Genomic DNA, 19,116 nt, shown 5'->3' with positions numbered 1-19,116 from the left:
CCGGATTAAATGTCCATCTATGGGAATCATCAAACAAAGCAAATGTATTAGTTTGAGCAGTTGTATAAAAATCAATTTTATTAAGTTGCCATTCTTCTTGTTTTTCTATTGTTTTTGGCAACGTCTTATGATATTTCTTTGTTTGTTGTTGTATTTGTTCTTTAATCCTCTCATGCATTTTTTTAACAAATTCAGTTTTTGTTACTCCTTCCTTAGGCACAAATTCTTGTGGATTAGGAAGTGATAACAAGTCTAAAGAAGAAAGAAGATTAAACCCATATACAACTTTAAATGGAGAAATATTAGTAGTCTTATGAACTACTCTATTGTATGCATACTCATCCCTGGAGTTGTGTTTGTCTCTCATGATTACTCTAGGCATAGTAGAAAGAGTTATATTTTCAACTTCATTTTGACCATTCGTTTGAGGATGATAAGAATTTGAAGAGTTCAACTTAGTTCCATGTTTTTTCAAAAGAATCCTCAAAAAATGCTTTTCAAATTTTGGATCTCTATCTAACACTATGCTTGGAGATAAACCATGAAGTCATACCACTTCTCTAAAGAAGAGCCTATCCACAACCATAAAAATGGAATCAAAACCTTTTGTTGTCCTAGGAAGTTCTAATATAAAATCTATGCTTATGTCTTCCCATGGGGCACTTGCAAAAGGTGAAGGAGCGTAGAGTTCATGAGACATTGCCTTAGAGTTAGTTTTAAAATAAGAAAACCATCTAGGGTAATGTCTTTGAACATCTTTCCTCATGGGTGACCAAAAGAATTTTCCTTTTAAAAGCTCTAGAGTTTTATCAACTCTAAATTGGCCCATGAGTTCTCCTTCATGAAGAATTTCTTTTTTATGTGTGAAGGTAGTCTCGTTGGTACGACCATTGAGCATGGAAATTTTAACACTTTGCAATGGTCGTCTCAATAAGACATGACAAGTTTCTTTAGGCACTACCTCACATAAAAATTTATCTTTGTAGATGCCTATAGATAACTTGACCCTCACTTGTTGGTGATATCTTAGCACATGCTCAAAATAATCTACTACATATTTATCTATGCAATCCCCCTTTAAGGATTCTTTTTTCACTATGCTTATAGGGGGTGTTGTAAGATATTCCTCATTCTTTCTAGATTCAAACAACCCCTCACTTGAATTTTCTATTTCTTTCTTTTTTTTTCTCATGTTCGTCACTCTCACTAGTTTCTTTTTCTTGGCTACTATTGTTATCTTTGTTCCTTAAGATCATAGATCTTTCATTGGAACAATGAGATGCTAAATGACCCTTACCAAGATATTCTAAACATTGAATTATTCTAGCTTGAGTGTGTGAGATATGCTCAGATAGGTTTTGGGAAAGTTCTAGAGATGTTTCTTTTATATGCTCTTCCCCTCTTTGGAACTCATCCCTGTCATAGGATACAAAGTATGAACTTTGTTTTTGACTTGATTGTTTTCTCAAAATTTGTTTTTCAACTTTAATGCTAAGTTGAATGAAGTCATTTAAATCTCTATAAGGTAAAAGTTCAACTTTGTTTCTTATCTCAAGTTTGAGGCCACTTAAAAACCTAGATATGGTGGTATGGTTGTCTTCGTTAATCCCTGTCCTTTTTATATATAACACCATCTTTTCCCAATATTCTTCTACACTTAGATTTTTTTGATGAAGTCCTTGGAGTTTGTCCATTGACTTCCTATTGTAGTAGGAGGGAATATGGTGGCGTCTTAAGGCTCCCCTAAGGTCATTCCAATATGTAATGGGAGGGTCCTTATGAAGGCGCCTTTCTCTCTCAATGGAAGTTCACCAATACATAGCATTTCCTTTAAAACTTAAGGTGGTTAAGGGTACCTTTCTTTCCTCACTTACTCTATGGCAAGCAAACAATTGTTCTACCTTCATTTCCCAATCTAGATATGTTTCAACATTTTCTTTTCCATAGAAATGAGGTAGCTCTACCCTAACCTCCTTTGGGTTTTCTTTTCTTTCCTTTCTAGCTTTCCCAGGGGATGGTTGATAGTATTCGTTAATTCTAAGGTTTTGTTTCCCAAAAGAATTATCTACCCTAGAGTTAGATGCATGAGAAATTCTTTTTGATTTGTTGTATTCATCTCTTTCTTTAACCATTTGCAATTGTCTATATGAAAGTGCTTGAACATCTTGTGTAATTTTTTCCAAAAGAGATTTGATAGATGTTCCCTCACTTTCATTAGAATTACGAGATTGAGAAGATATGGTTAAAGTTTTGTGTTATAAGTATTTTACCCCAAAAAAGATAAGGATAGTTAGGGGTGGTCATGGTTTAGATTTTTCAAAATCCAATCTAGATCCAATCCAAATCCAAATAAATGGATTGGATTTAAAATCCAAATCAATTTTAACTAGATCACATTTATTTGGATTTTTTAAAAATCCATTTAAAGTGGATTAAATCTAGATTAAATCCACTTTCTTAATTAGATTAAATCCACTTTGTCAAATACAATAAATCCATTTTGATATGGACACAAACTAACTTGGCTCGGGACCGGACAATTCGACATCAGTCTGAGCCCGTATGACTCAACATCGGTACAGGCCCGTACGAATTAACATCGGCCCGGGCCCGTACGACTCGGCATCGGCCTGGGCCCGTACGACTCGACATCGGCCCAGGCCCGTACGACTTGACATTGGCTCGGGCCCGTACGACTCGACATCGGTCTGGCCCGTACGACACCACATTGGCCTAGACCCGTATTACTCGACATCGGCCCGGGACCGTACAACTCAACATCGGTCCAGGCCCGTACGACTCGACATCGGCCCAGGCCCGTACGACTCGACATCGGCCCGGGCCCATACGACTCGACATCGGTCTGGGCCCGTACGACACTACATTGACCTAGGCCCGTACGACTCGACATCGGCCTGGGCCCGCACGACTCGACATCGGCCTGGGCCCGTACGACACTACATTGATCCGGGCTCGTACGACTCGACATCGACCCGGGCCCATACGATTCGACATCGGCCTGAGCCCGTACGACTCGACATCGGTTAGGGCCCGTACGACTCGACATCGGTTAGGGCCCGTACGACTCGACATCGGCTCAGGTGTGTACGACTCGACATCAGCCCAGGCCCGTACGACTCGACATCGTTCTGGGCCCATACGACTCCACATCGGCCCGAGCCCGTACGACTCCACATCGGCCCGGGCCCGTACGATTGGACATCGACCTGAGCCCGTATGATTGAATATCGGCCCTGGCCTGTACGACTCGACATCGGCCCGGGCCCGTACGACTCGATATCGGCCAGAGCCCGTACGACTTGACATCGGCTCGGGCCCGTACGACTCGACATCGTCTCGGGCCTGTACGACTCGACATCGGCCCGGGCCCATACGACTCGACATTGGTCCGGCCCGTACGACTCGACATCGGTCCGGGCCCGTACGACTCGACATCGACTCAGGCTCGTACGACTCGACATCGTCCCGGGCCCGTACAACTCGACATCGGTCTGAGCCCGTACGACTTGACATCGGCCCGGGCCCGCTCGACTCAACATCAGTCTGTGTCCGTGACAACGGCCCGAGCCTGCTGGACTCGACAATGGCCCAACCCCGCTCGACTCGACATCAGCCTGGGCTCACTCGACTCAATATCGGCCTTGGCCCGCTCAGCTCGAAATCAGCCTCGGCCCGGACGACTCGACATCGGTCTGGGCCCAGACACTCGACAACGACCCGGGCCCAAACGACTCAAAATTGGTTCGGGCCTGCTCTGCTCGACATCGACCCGGATTGTCTTGGCTCAACTTGGATCGGGCCAAGTCAAAACCCAACCAAAAATGCAATTTAGATAATTAAAAAATGTATCCAATCCATATTTAATCCATATCCAATTAAATGGATTGGATTTAAAATCCAAAAATATGGATTTGGATTTAAGATAAATCCATTTAAATGGATTAAAACTAATATGGATTTGGATCATTATGGATTGGATTTTTGTAATTTGGATTTTTTGTCCACCCTTAAGGATAGTAGTGAAGGTAGCTTTCCAGGAAAGAGAGGTGGATCACTAGGATCTCTTAAGTACCAAGTCTTTCCTTGCCAAAATCTATACCTCAAAACTTGTCACAAACCTTTTTCTAAGTAACTTACTTAGATCACAAGTAGGAATGAAAACACAATTTTATGCAAAGAAAACAATGCAAAGCAATTAACAATACAAAACAAAAACAATTAACAATACAAAACAAGTAATTAAAGCAAAACAATTAACTAAGCACAAATTAAAGGTTACTAACTAAAAAGCTTTAAACTAGCGAATCCTGAGGAGAGGCTTCTAGACACTTAGAGCCATTGAAGACACACTCACCGTCTAATACGTAATTATTCCACTAATTAATCAAAGTTGAATGTAATTACAACTCAAAGGAAATACAAAAGAAATTGAATTACACAAAATAAAATTCAGATTTCCTAAACTATGCATTCCTTGGCTTGCAGTTGATCTTTCTTGATGTGCTCTACAATGTGTATGTGTTTGTATTTCTATTTGCTGCAGCTCCTTGCCTTAACCTCTTATGGTTAGTCAATTAAAATCTTCAAAACAGTACCTACTAAGTAGGGATGGACTCACCACAATGGTTAATTCCAACATAACAAGCACCAATTTGAAATTCTTTCACCAACAATTAGAGGTCAACAAATTAAAGCAAAGAACAATTCAAATTTAGAATAGGACAACAACAAATGGATTAATTTGTATGAAACAACTAGAAGGAATGTTGAATAAATTTGACAAGCAATCAAATAGGCACTCAATAAAAGGTGGCACACAAATTGAACCTAGAGAATGACACTAGAATTGATTAAAAAAAACCAAAACAGTACTACTAGAAATTTTAGGGACAAAAAGCGTGACTTATAAAATTTATGCTGAGGTGGCTATTTGAAATCTGACTCTGTAATTTGAACCACAAACAATTCAAGATCTTAGCAAACTTTTGGTGTTGGAATCACACCAAAATAATGAACCAAATAATTGTGATAAATTTTTCAAATATCTTGTCAAATTACCGTCTCTATTGGCGCCAAGATGTACACTTTTTTTGTTTGATTTATCATTTTTTTTTATATTTTGTCTTTTGATTTGATTCTTTTTTTCTTATTTTTCTAATACATCAATCTGTATAAATCTAGAGTTTCATAATTTTTCTTCAACAGACTTTAATTTCATAAGTAAAATCAGCCAATACATAATTGAAAACATAGTGATCCTAATTATGGAATTAAAAACAGTTTGAAGAAACTTCAAAAACACAATGGAATTGATGGAATTAAACACAGTTTGAAGAAACTTCAAAAACACAATGGAATTGATGTATATGAATTTGTGTGGATCTAACACACAAATATGAACTCAAATCTAAAAAGAAAAATGCACCAAAGGATCAAACAAACTCAGATTAAAACTGGACTCAAATCAAATCAAGAAACCAAAATTATCAAAAAACAACACTACATGGAATTGATGACTATTTAGGAGAAACATGACTAGACAAAACACAATTGGATTCAAAAATCAAAATAACTCAAAACACACAATATGAACCGATTAAGATTGCAATAAAGACTCAAATAAACCAAAAACAGAACAACAACACAAATCTATATGGATCCTACACAAAATTTGCAAAATAGAAGCTCAAGAACAAATTGAACATGAATGCACATTGAACCAAAACAACATCTAACACAAAATTAAACTCAAAAACAGCAAGACAATCAAGGATTTATGAAGAACAACACGGAAACAAGATGAACACAAAAATAAAAACGAAATAAGGCACTTATCTCTTGAAGACCATGGCTCTAGATACCAAATGATGGAGAAGTGCCTTCATGATTTGTAGAAATTGTTGGTGATTGGCGGAAGCTGATGGAAGAGGGCCAAGCACAACCTCATATAAAAAGACAAGAGCCAAGACGTGAGCATCCAAAGCCAAACCAAGAGCGTCTAGGCCAAAGGAAGGAGCGTCTAGGCCAAAGTGAAGAGCGTCTAGCACAAGGTGGAGAGCGTCTAAAGGGAGAGCGTCTAGAAGGAAGGGTAGACCGTCTAGGACCTATTACTAGGTCCATGACCAAGCTACGGATGTGAGACTTGGGCCAAGCTATGGATGGGAGAAGAAGCAACTTGTATATGCTACATGAAGGCCCGTTAAGGATAGCTTAGTATTAGTTGTGGTGTAAATAGCATAAACTTGATTCCATGAGACTTGACCTAGATTTGCTAAAGATTTGGTCACTTTCTAGAAGGATTCTCCACATGGCCATGTGCTCCATGTGATGTAAATTTGCATTTCATTTTGATTAGCATTAGGGTTGCATTATGGTCCTCCTTAGCCTATAAAAGGAGGAGCCTACACCTTGTATTTTCAAGATTGAATAGAGTATTGTTATGCTGCCAATTTAGTGCCATACATTACTCCTTGCCTAACTTCTAATCTTCATTTCACCACCTTCAAAGGGGCTGACCAAACCTCCCTATTTCCACACTCTTCATGCACCTTCAAGGTCACCACACCTCTTAGGAGGACCTTGTCCATCTCCTCCATTAAGCTTCCGCACCATCATCAACAACATCCAAGAAGAGCTCATAGGAAATCCATCATTTGGTATTAGAGCTATGGTTCTTCAAAGATGAGTATCTCTTTGTCATTTTCTTTTTGAGTTCTTCTTGAATCCGTGTTGTTCTTCATCTTCCATATTTGTCTTGCTGTTTTTTAATTTTTGTTTTGAATTGGTGTGATGTTTGGAAATTCCAATCGGTGCATCTTGTTCAATTGTTCTTGAGCAATCTTTGTGCAATTTTTGGTAGGATTCCATATAGCTTGTGTTGCTGTTTTTTTATTTTAGGTATTTGAGTCCTTATTGCAATTTTAATTGGTTCATATTTTGTTCATTTGAGTCTTTTAATTTCTGAATCTATATGTATCTTGTCTAGTCATGTTCTTCCAAAATGTCATCAAATCATAGTAGTACTTTGTTTGGCTTATTTGTTTCTTGTTTTTGGTATAAATGCTTGATCTGAATCTGTTGTGTTTTTGATCCTTTGGTGCTTTTTATTTTTATCTTGAGTTCATATTTGTGTTTAGATCTATACAAATTCCATTTCACCAATTCCATTGTGTTTTTCTTTTGGTATATCTTGCTGTTTTTTTCTAGATTTACAGAATCCCCTGTTTTGCATAACTCTGTGCTGGCTGTTTTGCTTAAGAAAATTATTTTCCCACATAAGAAAATTCTGAGCCTCTGGATTTTGCGAGATTGAGGTGTTAGGGAAAAGACAAAAAAAGAATCAGTTCAAAAAAATCAATAGAAAAAAATGATAAATATTATAAAAACAGTGTGCAATCCTGACGCTACAACTGGCGTAACTGAGCACTGATTTTAGAAAATTTATTAAAACAAAATGGTGCATGCGTTTGGAGTGAAACCAACGTCAGAATTTTGTTAAGATCTTGATTTGTTTGCATATAAATTTTCAGAAGCAAATTTTAAAAGGCCAGCTCAGCATAAATCAGTGAAAATCACGCTCTCTGGACCACAACAATTATTTCAGTGGTGCTGTTTTTGATTTTGAAATCAAATCTAGTGCTATTCTTTAGGTTCCATTTTGTGTGCCATCCTTTCTTTGAGTACCTTTTTATTTGCTTGTCTATTTTCATTGGAACTCTTTTTCTAGTTGTCACATTTAATTCCTTTTGTGTGGTACTGTTTTTCAAATTAATTTGTTTCTTGCTTTAATTCTTTGACCTCTAAGCTTGGTGGTGGATTAATTATCAATTGGTACTTGATTGAGTGGGATTTGACTTGAGGGGAGTCTAGTTTGCTTAATAGGTGTTGGATTGAAGAATTAATTACCTAATTCCAAGAGGAACAAAGGCAAGGGGCAGAAACAAACACCTTCTAAATACACCACATACATTGGAAGGCCCAACAAAGAAGAGACAACAAAAGAAGTGCAAATAGAAAAATCAACAAAAGGGAGTTCATCTAATTTCTTTCTACTTAACTCTTGTTAATTACTTGTTTAATTACGCAATTAGACGGTGAGTGTGTCTTCAAGGGCTCAAAGTGTCCAAGAAGCCTCACCTAGGGCCAACTAGTTTAGAACTATCTAGTTTAGCAATTGTTAATTGTTTTAATTGCATATCTTTACCTTTAATTAGCTACGCTTATCAAACTGTTTTGTCTTGTTTAAGCTTTGTTAATTTTGCTTGGTTGATTAGATAGTTTGCATTGTTTCTTGCATTAAAAATTTGATTTCTCCAACTTAATTGTGTTTTAAGTGGTTTACCAAGAGAAAGATTTGTGTGAAGACATTGAGGGATAGTTTTTGGCTAAGGCAAGACTTGGTATTTAAGTAGTCCATTGTGACTCACCTCTCTTACCTGGAAAACTACCTTCTTTAAATTCCCTCATTTTTCTCAAAGTAAAACATTTCTAGACACAAAGCTCTAGTTATGTCTTCTCATTCTTCAAATTCTATGGAAAGTGATATGAAATCCATCAAATCCCTTTTGAAACAACTTTCCAAAGATATTCAATCAATTTCATCTAAACAATTGGAGAATGAGGCCAAAACTAATAAATTGACTAAAGCAAAGGATGAGAAGTCTCAAATTTAAAAAAAATTACATTCTCATGCATATAGCTCTCAAGTTTATGATTCTTTTGGGGAAGAAAGTCTTGGGATAAATGAACCACCCCCTAGGAGAGCTAGAAAAGAGAGACAAGAAAACCTAAAGGAGGTTAAGGTAGAGCTACCTCATTTCTATGGAAAAGAAGATGTAGAAACATATTTATATTGGGAGATGAGGGTAGAGCAATTGTTTGCTTACAACCATGTGAGTGAAGAAAAGAAAGTACCCTTAGCTACCTTAAGTTTTCAATGTGATGCTATGTATTGGTGGAATGCCCTAAAAAGAGAGACATCTCCACAAGGACCCTCCCATTACATCTTGGAATGACCTTAGGGGAGCCTTGAGATGTCGCCATATTCCCTCATATTACAATAGGAAGTTGATGGACAAGCTCCAAAGACTTCATCAAAAAGATATGAGTGTAGAAGAATATTGGCAAAAGAGGATATCATATATTGAGAGGGCAAGGATTAACGAGGACAACCATACCACCATAGCTAGGTTTCTAAGTGGTTTCAAACTTGAGATAAGAAACAAAGTTGAAATTTTACCTTATAGAGATTTAAATGACTTGATTCAACTTAGCATTAAAGTTTAAAAACAAATTTTGAGAAAACAATCACGTCAAAAACAAAGTTCATACTATGTATCTTATGACAAGGATGAGTTCCATAGAGGGGAAGAACATATACAAGAAACATCTCTAGAACTTTCCCAAAACCTAACCAAGCATATCTCTCACACTCAAGCTAGAGAAATTCCATGTTTAGAATACCTTGGCAATGATCAATTAGCATCTCAATGTTCGAATGAAAGATCTATGATCTTAAGGGACAAAGATGAGAATAGTAGCCAAGAAAAAGAAGCTAGTGAGAGTGATGAAAATGTAAAAATAGAAAAGAAAGAGAACCTTGTGAAACAAAAGGCGTGGGAGAAGAGTGTTCCTTCCCACAAGGTCATTCAAAAAGGCAAGCACATTGAAAATACCCTTGAAAACATGCTTCTTGTTGAACAACCTAGCCTTACCTCTTGTAAAGGAACACTTGCAAGCATGAGCAAAAAAGAAGAGTCTTTAAAAGAAGCTTGCATAGATAAAGATAAAGTAGATTATTTCTCATATGTGCTAGGATATCACCAAGTGAATGTCAAGTTATCTATAAGCATCTACAAAAACAAATTTTTATGTGAAGTAGGGCCTAAAGAAACTTGTCATGTCTTATTGAGACAACCATTGCAAAGTGTACAAATTCTCATAAACAATGGTTGTAACAACGAGACTATCTTTACACATAAGAGAAAAAGTCTTCATGAAGGAGAACTCATGGGCCAAATTAGAGTTGATAAAACTCTAGAGCTTTTAAAAGGAAAACTTTTGTCACCCATGAGAAAAGAGGTTCAAAGACATTACCTTAGGTACAATTCTTGTTTTCAAACTACACCTAAGGCAATGTCTCAAGAACTCTATACTCCTTCACCTTTTGTAAATGATCCTTGGAAAGACACAAACTTCATATTAGAGCTTCCTAGGACAACAAAAGGTTTTGATTCAATTTTCATGGATAAACTCTTCTCTAGGAAGTGCTACATCTTCATGGTTTATCCTCAAGCATAGTGTTGGGTAGAGCTCCAAATTTCGCAAACCATGATTTGAGGATTCTCTTTGGAAAACTTGCAACTAAGTTGTACACTTTAAATTCTTATCATCCTCAAAGGCATGGCCAAAATACATTTGAAAATCTAGCTCTTTCTACTATGCCTAGAATAATCATAAAGGACAAACACAACTCTAGAGATGAGCATACATACCATAAAGTAGTTCACAAAACTACTTGTATTTCTACTTTTGAGGTTATATGTGGGCTAAATCATCTTTCTCCTTTTAAGTTGTTACCATCTCCTATAGGATTTATGCCTAAAGAGAAAGTAACCACAAATGAACATTTCAAAAAGCATAAGATGATTAAAGAACACGTACAACAATCAAAAGAGAAACATTGTCCAAAGTTACCAAAACCAAAAGAAAAACAAAAATGGAAACATAGTAAAATTGATTTTCAAACTAACACCTATGCTTTATTTGATGATTTCTATAGGTGGACGTTTGATCCAAGCTTTGGCGAAACAAGAGGCTGCTATTCGAGATCAAGTCTGTAGATCTGAGGATAGATCTTCTCAAGAAGGAGGACATGATGGACATCATCCAGCCACATCCGTCCCCTTAGTTGAAGAAAAAGTGTTGGATTTGAGGACAAATCCTTTTCAAGAGGGAGGGGATGATGGAAGAGGGCCAAGCACAACCTCATATAAAAAGCCCTTGAAGGTGCATGAAAGGTAGGGATTGATAGTGGTGATGCCAAATCTCTTTGGTAAGGGGGAGATTTGAACATCAATAGCCTAACCTATGAGATTTTTGGGCAAGAAGTGAAATTGGCACAATTTGGCAGCAATTCATTAAGTATATTAATCTTGCAAATACATGAGCCAAGCCCTCTTATTTATAGTGTTTAGAGGGCTGGAAATTCAAAAGAAAGTGGAGGGAAATTCAAATGAATTCCCTCCCAAAAGTGGAGCCTAAATGAGCACATGGGGAGGGGTGTGTCTAGTTTGTATGCTCACCCCCTCCATGGGTTTTCTAGACTGGCCTAGGTAAATTTAGAGGTTTTTAGAAACTCTAAGTTTACCTAGGTTGGTGTTTTAGGTGCCAAAATTAATTCTAAGAAAATTAGAAATAAAGTTCCCATGCTCATTTTTTACAAGAAATAAAATGCAACTCTATACTAGAGTTTATGGCATGTAAAATGCGTCCTCTTGGTTCATCTTGACCATAACTCTAGTGGTTGACTCCATTTGACATGTTGGTGGCCTTTCAATAGAGTTGGTGTTGGGGCCTCTTCCATCACAAACTTACTTCCAGTGAGGACGTGAGGAAGCAAAGAGAGGATGAGGCTGACTCTAAGGGTCGTGTGTTTGGGAGGGAGTGTGACGCGTACATATCAGTTCGACCTTACACGAAGGGTGAACCTGTATGTGTTGACAATCGCACCAACCCTGGGGAAGCCTTCTTCTTCTTATATGCCACCGTCTTCAAGCGGATCAAACTCCACTTGCCGCTCACGGAATTCGAGCGGGCGCTCCTAACCGAAGTGAATGTGGCCCCTGCCCAGGTGCACCCCAACAGTTGGGCCTTTGTGAAGGTTTTCGCGATCCTGTGCAACCACCTTGGGCACACCCCCTCAGTGGACGTCTTCCTCTACTTCTTTGAGGCAAAGAGTCCAGGGAAGAAGCTTTAGGTAAGCTTCAACGGGGTGGTGGGGAGAGTTCTCTTAACTCTTTTCCAACAATCTTACAAGGGCTTCAAAGGGAAGTTCTTTAAGGTATGCTGCATCGCTCACGACCCCACCCTGCTAGATTGGTTCCAACTCCATTGGGTGGAAAGACTATGACTCAAGAGGCCCAAGGGTATTGAGGAACTGACTCCCAATGATCGCGACCTGTGCCAACTTCTCTCAAGCTTGGGAGTGGTGTTTAACACTGCTGAGCTGATTAAGCATGAGTGCAGCGCCACAACCCTCAAGGGCTACATTGGTATTTGTCCCTATATTTTACATGTCTTTGCTTGTACTCTTGTTGTTAGTTGCATATTGTGTAGGCTTCTCCTTATGCTTCGTTGTCTTGGTGCAGATATGGTGCTTAATGAAGAAAAGAGGAACAGACTGGCTGGGATGCTCACTCGTCGTTAGACTGCACTTACTGGTGTAGGCGGCTCAGCCCCCGCTGGTCTTGTTGTTGCTCTGATAAGTGCATAATTTCAGTAATATTTCATATTAAAATATAGGCACTTATGAGGATTTATTGCTAATTTACATATAAAATAATCCCTAATTTATGAATTTATACCTTTTTACATTTTTATAAGCTTTATTTGAATAAGAGCATTTTATTCACAAATTTGGTGTTAATTGCATATTTCTAGGGAAGATTGAAGATTTGGATTAAAGATGAATGATTTGAGCTAAAAAGATAAAGATGGAAGGTCCCAGAATGGAAAAAGATGCAAAGAAAGATTGGGTCTTTTTTTATGTTTATCATTTAGCCCATTAGCGCGACACAGGAAACAACCTAACCCTAGAAACCTAGGATAAATAGAGGGCTAGAGGCTCAACCCTAGGTGCTAGATTGAGAGGAAAACACCATAGAGTGAATTGTAACCCAATTGGGAGAATGGAAGGTGCTTGAAGTATGCGTGACTAATTCTACCCTTTGGGATTGGGAGTAATCTGCTCAAACTCTTATGTATTGAGGTGATATTTTATATATTAATATTCGGTTCTTGATGTATCAAAACACAAGTGTTATCAATCTTACCAAAAATCAGATTCAGCACTCAAGAACTAAGCATATTGAGATACGCCATCATTTCATCAGGGATCATGTAAGCAATGGGGACTGTGAAGTGAAGTTTGTTGAGACTAAACTGCAGTTAGCTGATATCTTCACAAAACCATTACCAAAAGAGAGGTTCTTCTTTCTAAGAAATGAGTTAGGTATCCTTGACCTTCATAATCTTTCCTAAATCTGTTTTAATACATGTTAGAGTCTATTTGTGAAGACAAATAGGAAAATTGATTGGTTCTTGTGTATCTTTCTCTGAAGCTGTTTAAAACTGCTGAAATCTCTGATATCAAAACTATTTATGCTTCTGCTGATAGAAACAACCAATTGTTTTGTGTAAACAACCGATTGTTTGTCTGGAAATTTGCTTTCAATGTGTGAAAATCTAACCTGCTGATGTTAGAAGCATTGGATTGTATATATGCTGTTTTGCAGGAATTGCTTCAGATTCAATCAAATCCAACACAAGCAACCAGGGATTTGTCTTCATCAAATAGGGGGAGATTGTTGAATCAAGTGTGTTCAAGCTTTGAAGAATCCAAACCCTTTGAAGGTTGATGAAAGGCTGGATGTCCTTGTTGTTGCTGAGCTGTCTTTAGATAGGACCTGGGGTAGATTATGTGTGTAAATCCACTCTTGATTGAATCCAAAACTTAAGCATTCTCAAACCTTTTAAAAGAAAAGTGTTTTTCAAACTAAGTGAAAAACAACCTGTTGTTTTGTCGAAACAACTGATTGTTTTATACTTAGGTGTTTTTAGAAAGGTTGAAAATTGTTTTTGATGGTTGACTTGCTATCAAACCAAAACAACCAATTGATTCGAGCAAACAACCGATTGTTTGTTTTGGGACCATAACAGAAAACTGTTTTGTGCTTTGACTGAGCATTAAATGATTTTATAACTAATTACGCTATAGTTTTAAAGGCTTTGACCAGTCTTTGAATGCAATAAATAGTTTGTTCAGACTATGTAACAAACAACAACTTAGTTTTAATCAAAGAAAAAACATATTTGAGTTTTTCACTGATTTTGCTTTTGAAGAGTTGAAGATTGCTTTTGAGTTTACTTGGATCAAAGAGAGTGTGATATAGGATTTTCATCTTGTATTGATTTCAGATCTTTTCTGTAACAAGTGTAATCCTTTGTACCTTTGAAGAAACTCTGTGTGTGAAGCGGAGAAGTGATGTGTGTTCTTGAGGTTGTCAAGATCAGCATTCTTAGTGGTGTTGTGCAGAGCCAAAGGAAGTGTGTGTCTTGAGGGGATCAAGGTCACTTCTTTGGTGGTGTTGTAAGTAATCTAGGGTTGATTGCTTAGTGGATTCCCCAGTAGTTTCTGGGAAGACTGGATGTAGCTCTTGGTTAAGAGTGAACCAGTATAAACCTGTGTGCTCAATCTCTCTATCCTTTGAACTCTTTAAATTCAGTTTTATATTTGTGAACTGGTATAAACAACCGATTGTTTTTCTGGTGCTATGCTTATTTGCTTTGTGTTATTGACAAACTGAATTCTGATTCAAGTTATCTCGAAGTAATTTCATTCTAGACTGAAAAGTTTGCGAAAATCCTCTTTAAACCATTCACCCTCTCTCTAGTTTAAAGTCATACATTCTAACACTAACTGGATATCCTAGGGCTATACAGTGCTCCATATCATGTTCGAAAGCCTTGTGGAACTTGTACCGACCAGTCCTTGGACATCGTTGACTGCTAGTAATGGTGGGCCACGTCAATTGGGTCCCACAAGCGGCATGAGCCAGTGTCTCACAAGCGGCACGAGCCAAGGTGTCGAATAGTGGTCGGATGTCGATCACCAGGGTGTGCCGATGTGTCCTCGGCAACAGAGTGAGGCCGATGTGACATCGGGCATCGGTGAATCAAACAACTGAATTGGACCACGAAAGGTGGGTCCCAGAAAACACACCAGTTATCAGAAATACCATCTAAAGTTAAGGGGAAAGCTCTAGGTCACGAAGAGTCTATGCATGTGGTGTGAATACCACATTTAGGCACAGCACAAGCAAAGAGCCACTGGAGGCGCTAAGGCCCGTTTCCAGGGGCAGGCTGCATGCATGGCACGTTAATAGTTAGGGCACCCCCAGGACGGATGGTCCCAGAGATTAGGTGCACAAGTTGGTACCCAGGTGGCCATTCCGTTAGAGGTTGCACTCCAGTAAAGGAGTCTTACGCGCTAGATTGCACTAAGATTGGGTAGTAGCGGTACAAGTACATTCCCCCAGAAACGCTAAATGCGGGTAACGAAAATAGAGGAAACCCTAGACTATATAAAGGGTAGTACGAAAATCCACAACGTACACAGTTCTGGAGACTAGAACTTGTTCTTGCTGGTTGACCAGATCGTGCTTCGTGCGTAGCTAAGACTTCGCGTATCAAGGACTCCTTCTTCTTTGTTCCAGATCACCACCCTTCGCCGCCGTGAGTACCTGAAACAGAGAGAACAAAGGGCGCCCTAGCGGTCGTTTGCACACCGACGCTCAAGTCAGTAGGCAGAAAACACTATGCACCTCCGTATCGGAACACCGTAATTGTGGTGCTCTGAAGGCGCGTAACTGTATTCTAACGAACTTCTCTCTGGTGCTCAAATCACTTGTGCATACAATGTGTAAGCTCGCAAATGATTCAACCGTGTGTAAAAGTGTAAGAACGTACCTTTCTAAGCTTTCAGAAAAGCTTATATACCTTGGGTTTCAGTGCTACTGCCATGTGTCACTTATGACTTAAGCGCAACTCCACGTGGAAGGCCTTACGACGCTGTAACCCAACTTTTGGAAATCCCAGCGCGTAAGTCTTCCCTCCTCGAAGTGCATCCGACGCAGGGGATGACTACCTGGGTGCCAACTCATGCGCCCCAGCCTCTAGACACTCGCCTTGGGAGTATCTCATCCTTCCTCTCGCACCATGCACATAGATTACCCCTGGGACCTCGCCCTCTCCCGGGTCGTGTCTTTCCCAGCGATTCTCCAAAGGTGGCGTGGATTGCCACGTCCCTACACCTCATGCATGGGTACTTCACGAGTCAGGTCACTCCCTACTGGTACTGGGAATATGGCCTTGAAGCCACCTTTTTTTTCTCTTTATTACTGTTCTGAGGTACCGAGGCCTGAGGCCTCCATGCCCGTACTGTGGCCTCTCACTGTGCCGCCCCCTCCACTGTCTTCCCTACCCGTGGGTATCGGGGGGTGTCACCATCTAGGCCAAAGCGCGCTCTTAGGACAACGGGTCATGCCTTTAAATTGGGCGACGCTTAAACCTGTCGACGCCCAAAGCTGGCGACGCCCAAGGCGGTCAACACTAACTTTCCTCCTTGGAGCCCCTTGGTGGGTCCCATCGTATGTTTGACTTTGGTCAACGCCCGAGGACTGGTCGGTACACAAGCCCCCCAGTCTTGAGCTGATAACTTGTTTTTAGCGAAAAGACTTAAGGCCTCGCCTTACCGTCCACGTGGCACTCTGGGGATGGGACGTTCTTGTGCTTGTGACGTGACAACTTAAGTGGCGCATTAATCCCTCAACACGTGGCCCAATCCTGCGGCTGAGACTGAGTGTCGCTAGCGCTTCTCAAGGTTTACGTTATACCTTTCAAAATTGCGCGCTCTGAGCACTGTTCCATCAATTCCCCATTTCTTCACTGTTCATCTTCCTCTCGAAGCTTTCTCTGAACTCTCTCCTCACACCCAAAATCTTCCTTCTTCCGATCATTCAAAGGTATGGTTTTTCTCCATCGATAGCCCTTCCTCTCGATTTTTTGTACTGATATAACTGCTTGGGTCTGTTTATATTTCTCGCATTCGCGCTCTTCCCTCTCGCTTCTCGCGTGGGTAGGGTTTTTCTGGGGTTTCTTCCCCTTTTGCGCTATAACGCTTGTTTGCTGAACCTTTGCTATTTCTTCTTCTCAACTTTCTTTGTTGTGCAATGGCGCGTACCAAAACCACCGCCAACTACCTCCTAGCATCAACTACAAGTCTCAGTACCCTTGGGCTTCTGATGAGTTGCTTGCTGAGACTTCAACCTTAACCACCATAGCTGATTGGAGGACCTATGTAGGCGAACCAGGTGTTTACAAACATGACGCCTTCGCCAAAAGGCATGATGCCTACATCTCTGTGCGTCCTTGCACACCCGGAGAGCCCGTTTGTGTGGACGACCGGTCGAACAACGGGGAGGCCTTCTTCTTCTTCTATCAGACCGTGTTCAAACGCATAGGCCTGCATTTGCCCTTCTTTGGGTTCAAGTAACCGCAATCAACGTCGCCCCTTCCCAGCTACACCCTAATAGCTGGGCCTTCATCAAAGCATTCGGGATTCTTTGTGGATACTTCGGCCAACCCCCCTCCGTGGACATATTCCTTCACTTCTTCGAGGTCAAGAAACAAGGGAAAAGCCTCTGGGTCAGCTTTAGTGGCATCGTCGGGAGGATCCTTCTATCTCTGTTCCAACAATCCTACAAGGGATGGAGGGGCAAGTTCTTCAGGGTGTGCTGCACTGATCATGACCGCATAGCGCTGGATGGGTTCCCTTTATCTCTGTTCCCTTGGGACGTGGACCAACTCGAATGCCACGAACGCTCCCTTCAGGACCTGGACGTACCTCAAATAAGCCGCCATCTGCGGGTCCTTAGCTTGGTACTCCCCAGCTACCTGCCCCGTGACCAATTGTGAGTCACTCTTTGCCAGCAAACTCCGCGCACCCATCTCCTTAGCCAGGAGCATCCCAACTATGAGAGCTTCGTACTCTACTTGGTTGTTGCTGGCTTTGAACGCAAACCTCAGGGCCTGCTCAATCAACAAACTCTTTGGCCCCTCCAGGACCACGCCGGCTCCACTTCCCTGCTGATTGGAGGACCCATCCACCGAAAGCATCCACTCCTCCATCTCTTGTTGCGTGCTTCCTGGCGAGAGCTCTGCCAAGAAGTCAGCGTATACTTGCCCCTTGATGGACCCCCTGGGCTCGTACTGAACGTCAAACTCAGACTGCCCAGTGAACCATCCTTCCTGCGACGTCTGGCTTCTGCAACACCTTTTGGATAGGGAGGTCCGTCATCACCACCACCGTAAAGCTTTAGAAATAATGGCGGAGCCTCCTAGCCGAGAACACCACTGCCAGAGCTGCCTTCTCCAATGATTGATACCTCATTTCCGGCCCCTGCAAGACCTTACTGACGAAGTATATGGGCTTCTGAGTCTGGTCCTGCTCTTGAATCAGCACTGCACTAATCGCCCACTCAGTCACTGCGAAATACAACCTCAAGGGCACTCCCACCCGTGGCTTGCAGAGCATAGGAGGAGCCGCCAGATATTCTTTGAGCTTGAGGAATGCCGCCTCGCACTCCTCGGTCCATACGAACCTACTATTTCGCTTAAGGCATTGGAAGTAAGGATGCCCCTTGTCTCCTCCAGTTGAGACGAATCTCGACAGTGCGGCCATCCGCCCTGTCAGCTGCTGTACCCCACTTAGTGAGCATGAATCCTAAGAACTTTCCCGCCTCGACCCCAAAAACGCACTTCTCCGGATTCAGCTTGAGGCGGTACTTAGCTATCGTGGTGAACAACTCTTCAAGGTCAGCTTTGTGTTGCTCCCTCTCCTGGGAGGTCACCATCATGTCGTCGACGTAGGCCTGCACATTTCTACCCAGCATAGGTGCAAGGATCCTCTCCATCAATCTCTGGTAGGTGGCGCCTGCATTCTTCAACCCGAACGGCATGACCTTGTAGCAGTAACTACACGTCTCGGTCATAAACGCCGTTTTGCTCTCATCGCGTGGATGCATCTTGATCTGATTGTACCCCGAGAATGCATCCAAGAAACTCAGCATTTTGCAGCCCGAGGTGCTGTCCACTAACGCGTCGATGCTGGGTAGAAGATACGAATCCTTGGGGCACGCATTATTCAAGTCTGTGAATCTACTCACATCCTCCACTTTCCATTTGCCTTCTTCACTAAGATCACATTGGCCAGTCACTCAGGGTACTGAATCTCCCTGATGTGTCCGGCGATCAACA

At 41.0% G+C, this 19,116-nt stretch overlaps 1 protein-coding gene across 1 annotated transcript; it reads right to left on the bottom strand.

The window, feature by feature from the left end:
• Positions 1-17,634: 17,634 nt before the first annotated feature.
• On the bottom strand, positions 17,635-17,988 carry LOC137809229 (uncharacterized). Its single transcript, XM_068610364.1, has one exon. It carries the CDS (start codon positions 17,986-17,988, stop codon positions 17,635-17,637), a length of 354 nt encoding a protein of 117 aa, XP_068466465.1.
• Between the last annotated feature and the right edge of the window lie 1,128 nt (positions 17,989-19,116).

The sequence above is a fragment of the Phaseolus vulgaris genome, chromosome 2 (genome assembly GCF_000499845.2).
Source record: "Phaseolus vulgaris cultivar G19833 chromosome 2, P. vulgaris v2.0, whole genome shotgun sequence".
NCBI classification, from domain to species: Eukaryota; Viridiplantae; Streptophyta; class Magnoliopsida; order Fabales; family Fabaceae; genus Phaseolus; species Phaseolus vulgaris.
Note: the sequence above shows the minus strand (reverse complement) of the source record. Positions and strands in the feature narration are given on the sequence as shown.

Bases quoted from the DNA above. Each gene is read 5' to 3' on its own strand.
- LOC137809229 (XM_068610364.1), bottom strand. From the start codon at position 17,988: ATGGAGGAGTGGATGCTTTCGGTGGATGGGTCCTCCAATCAGCAGGGA.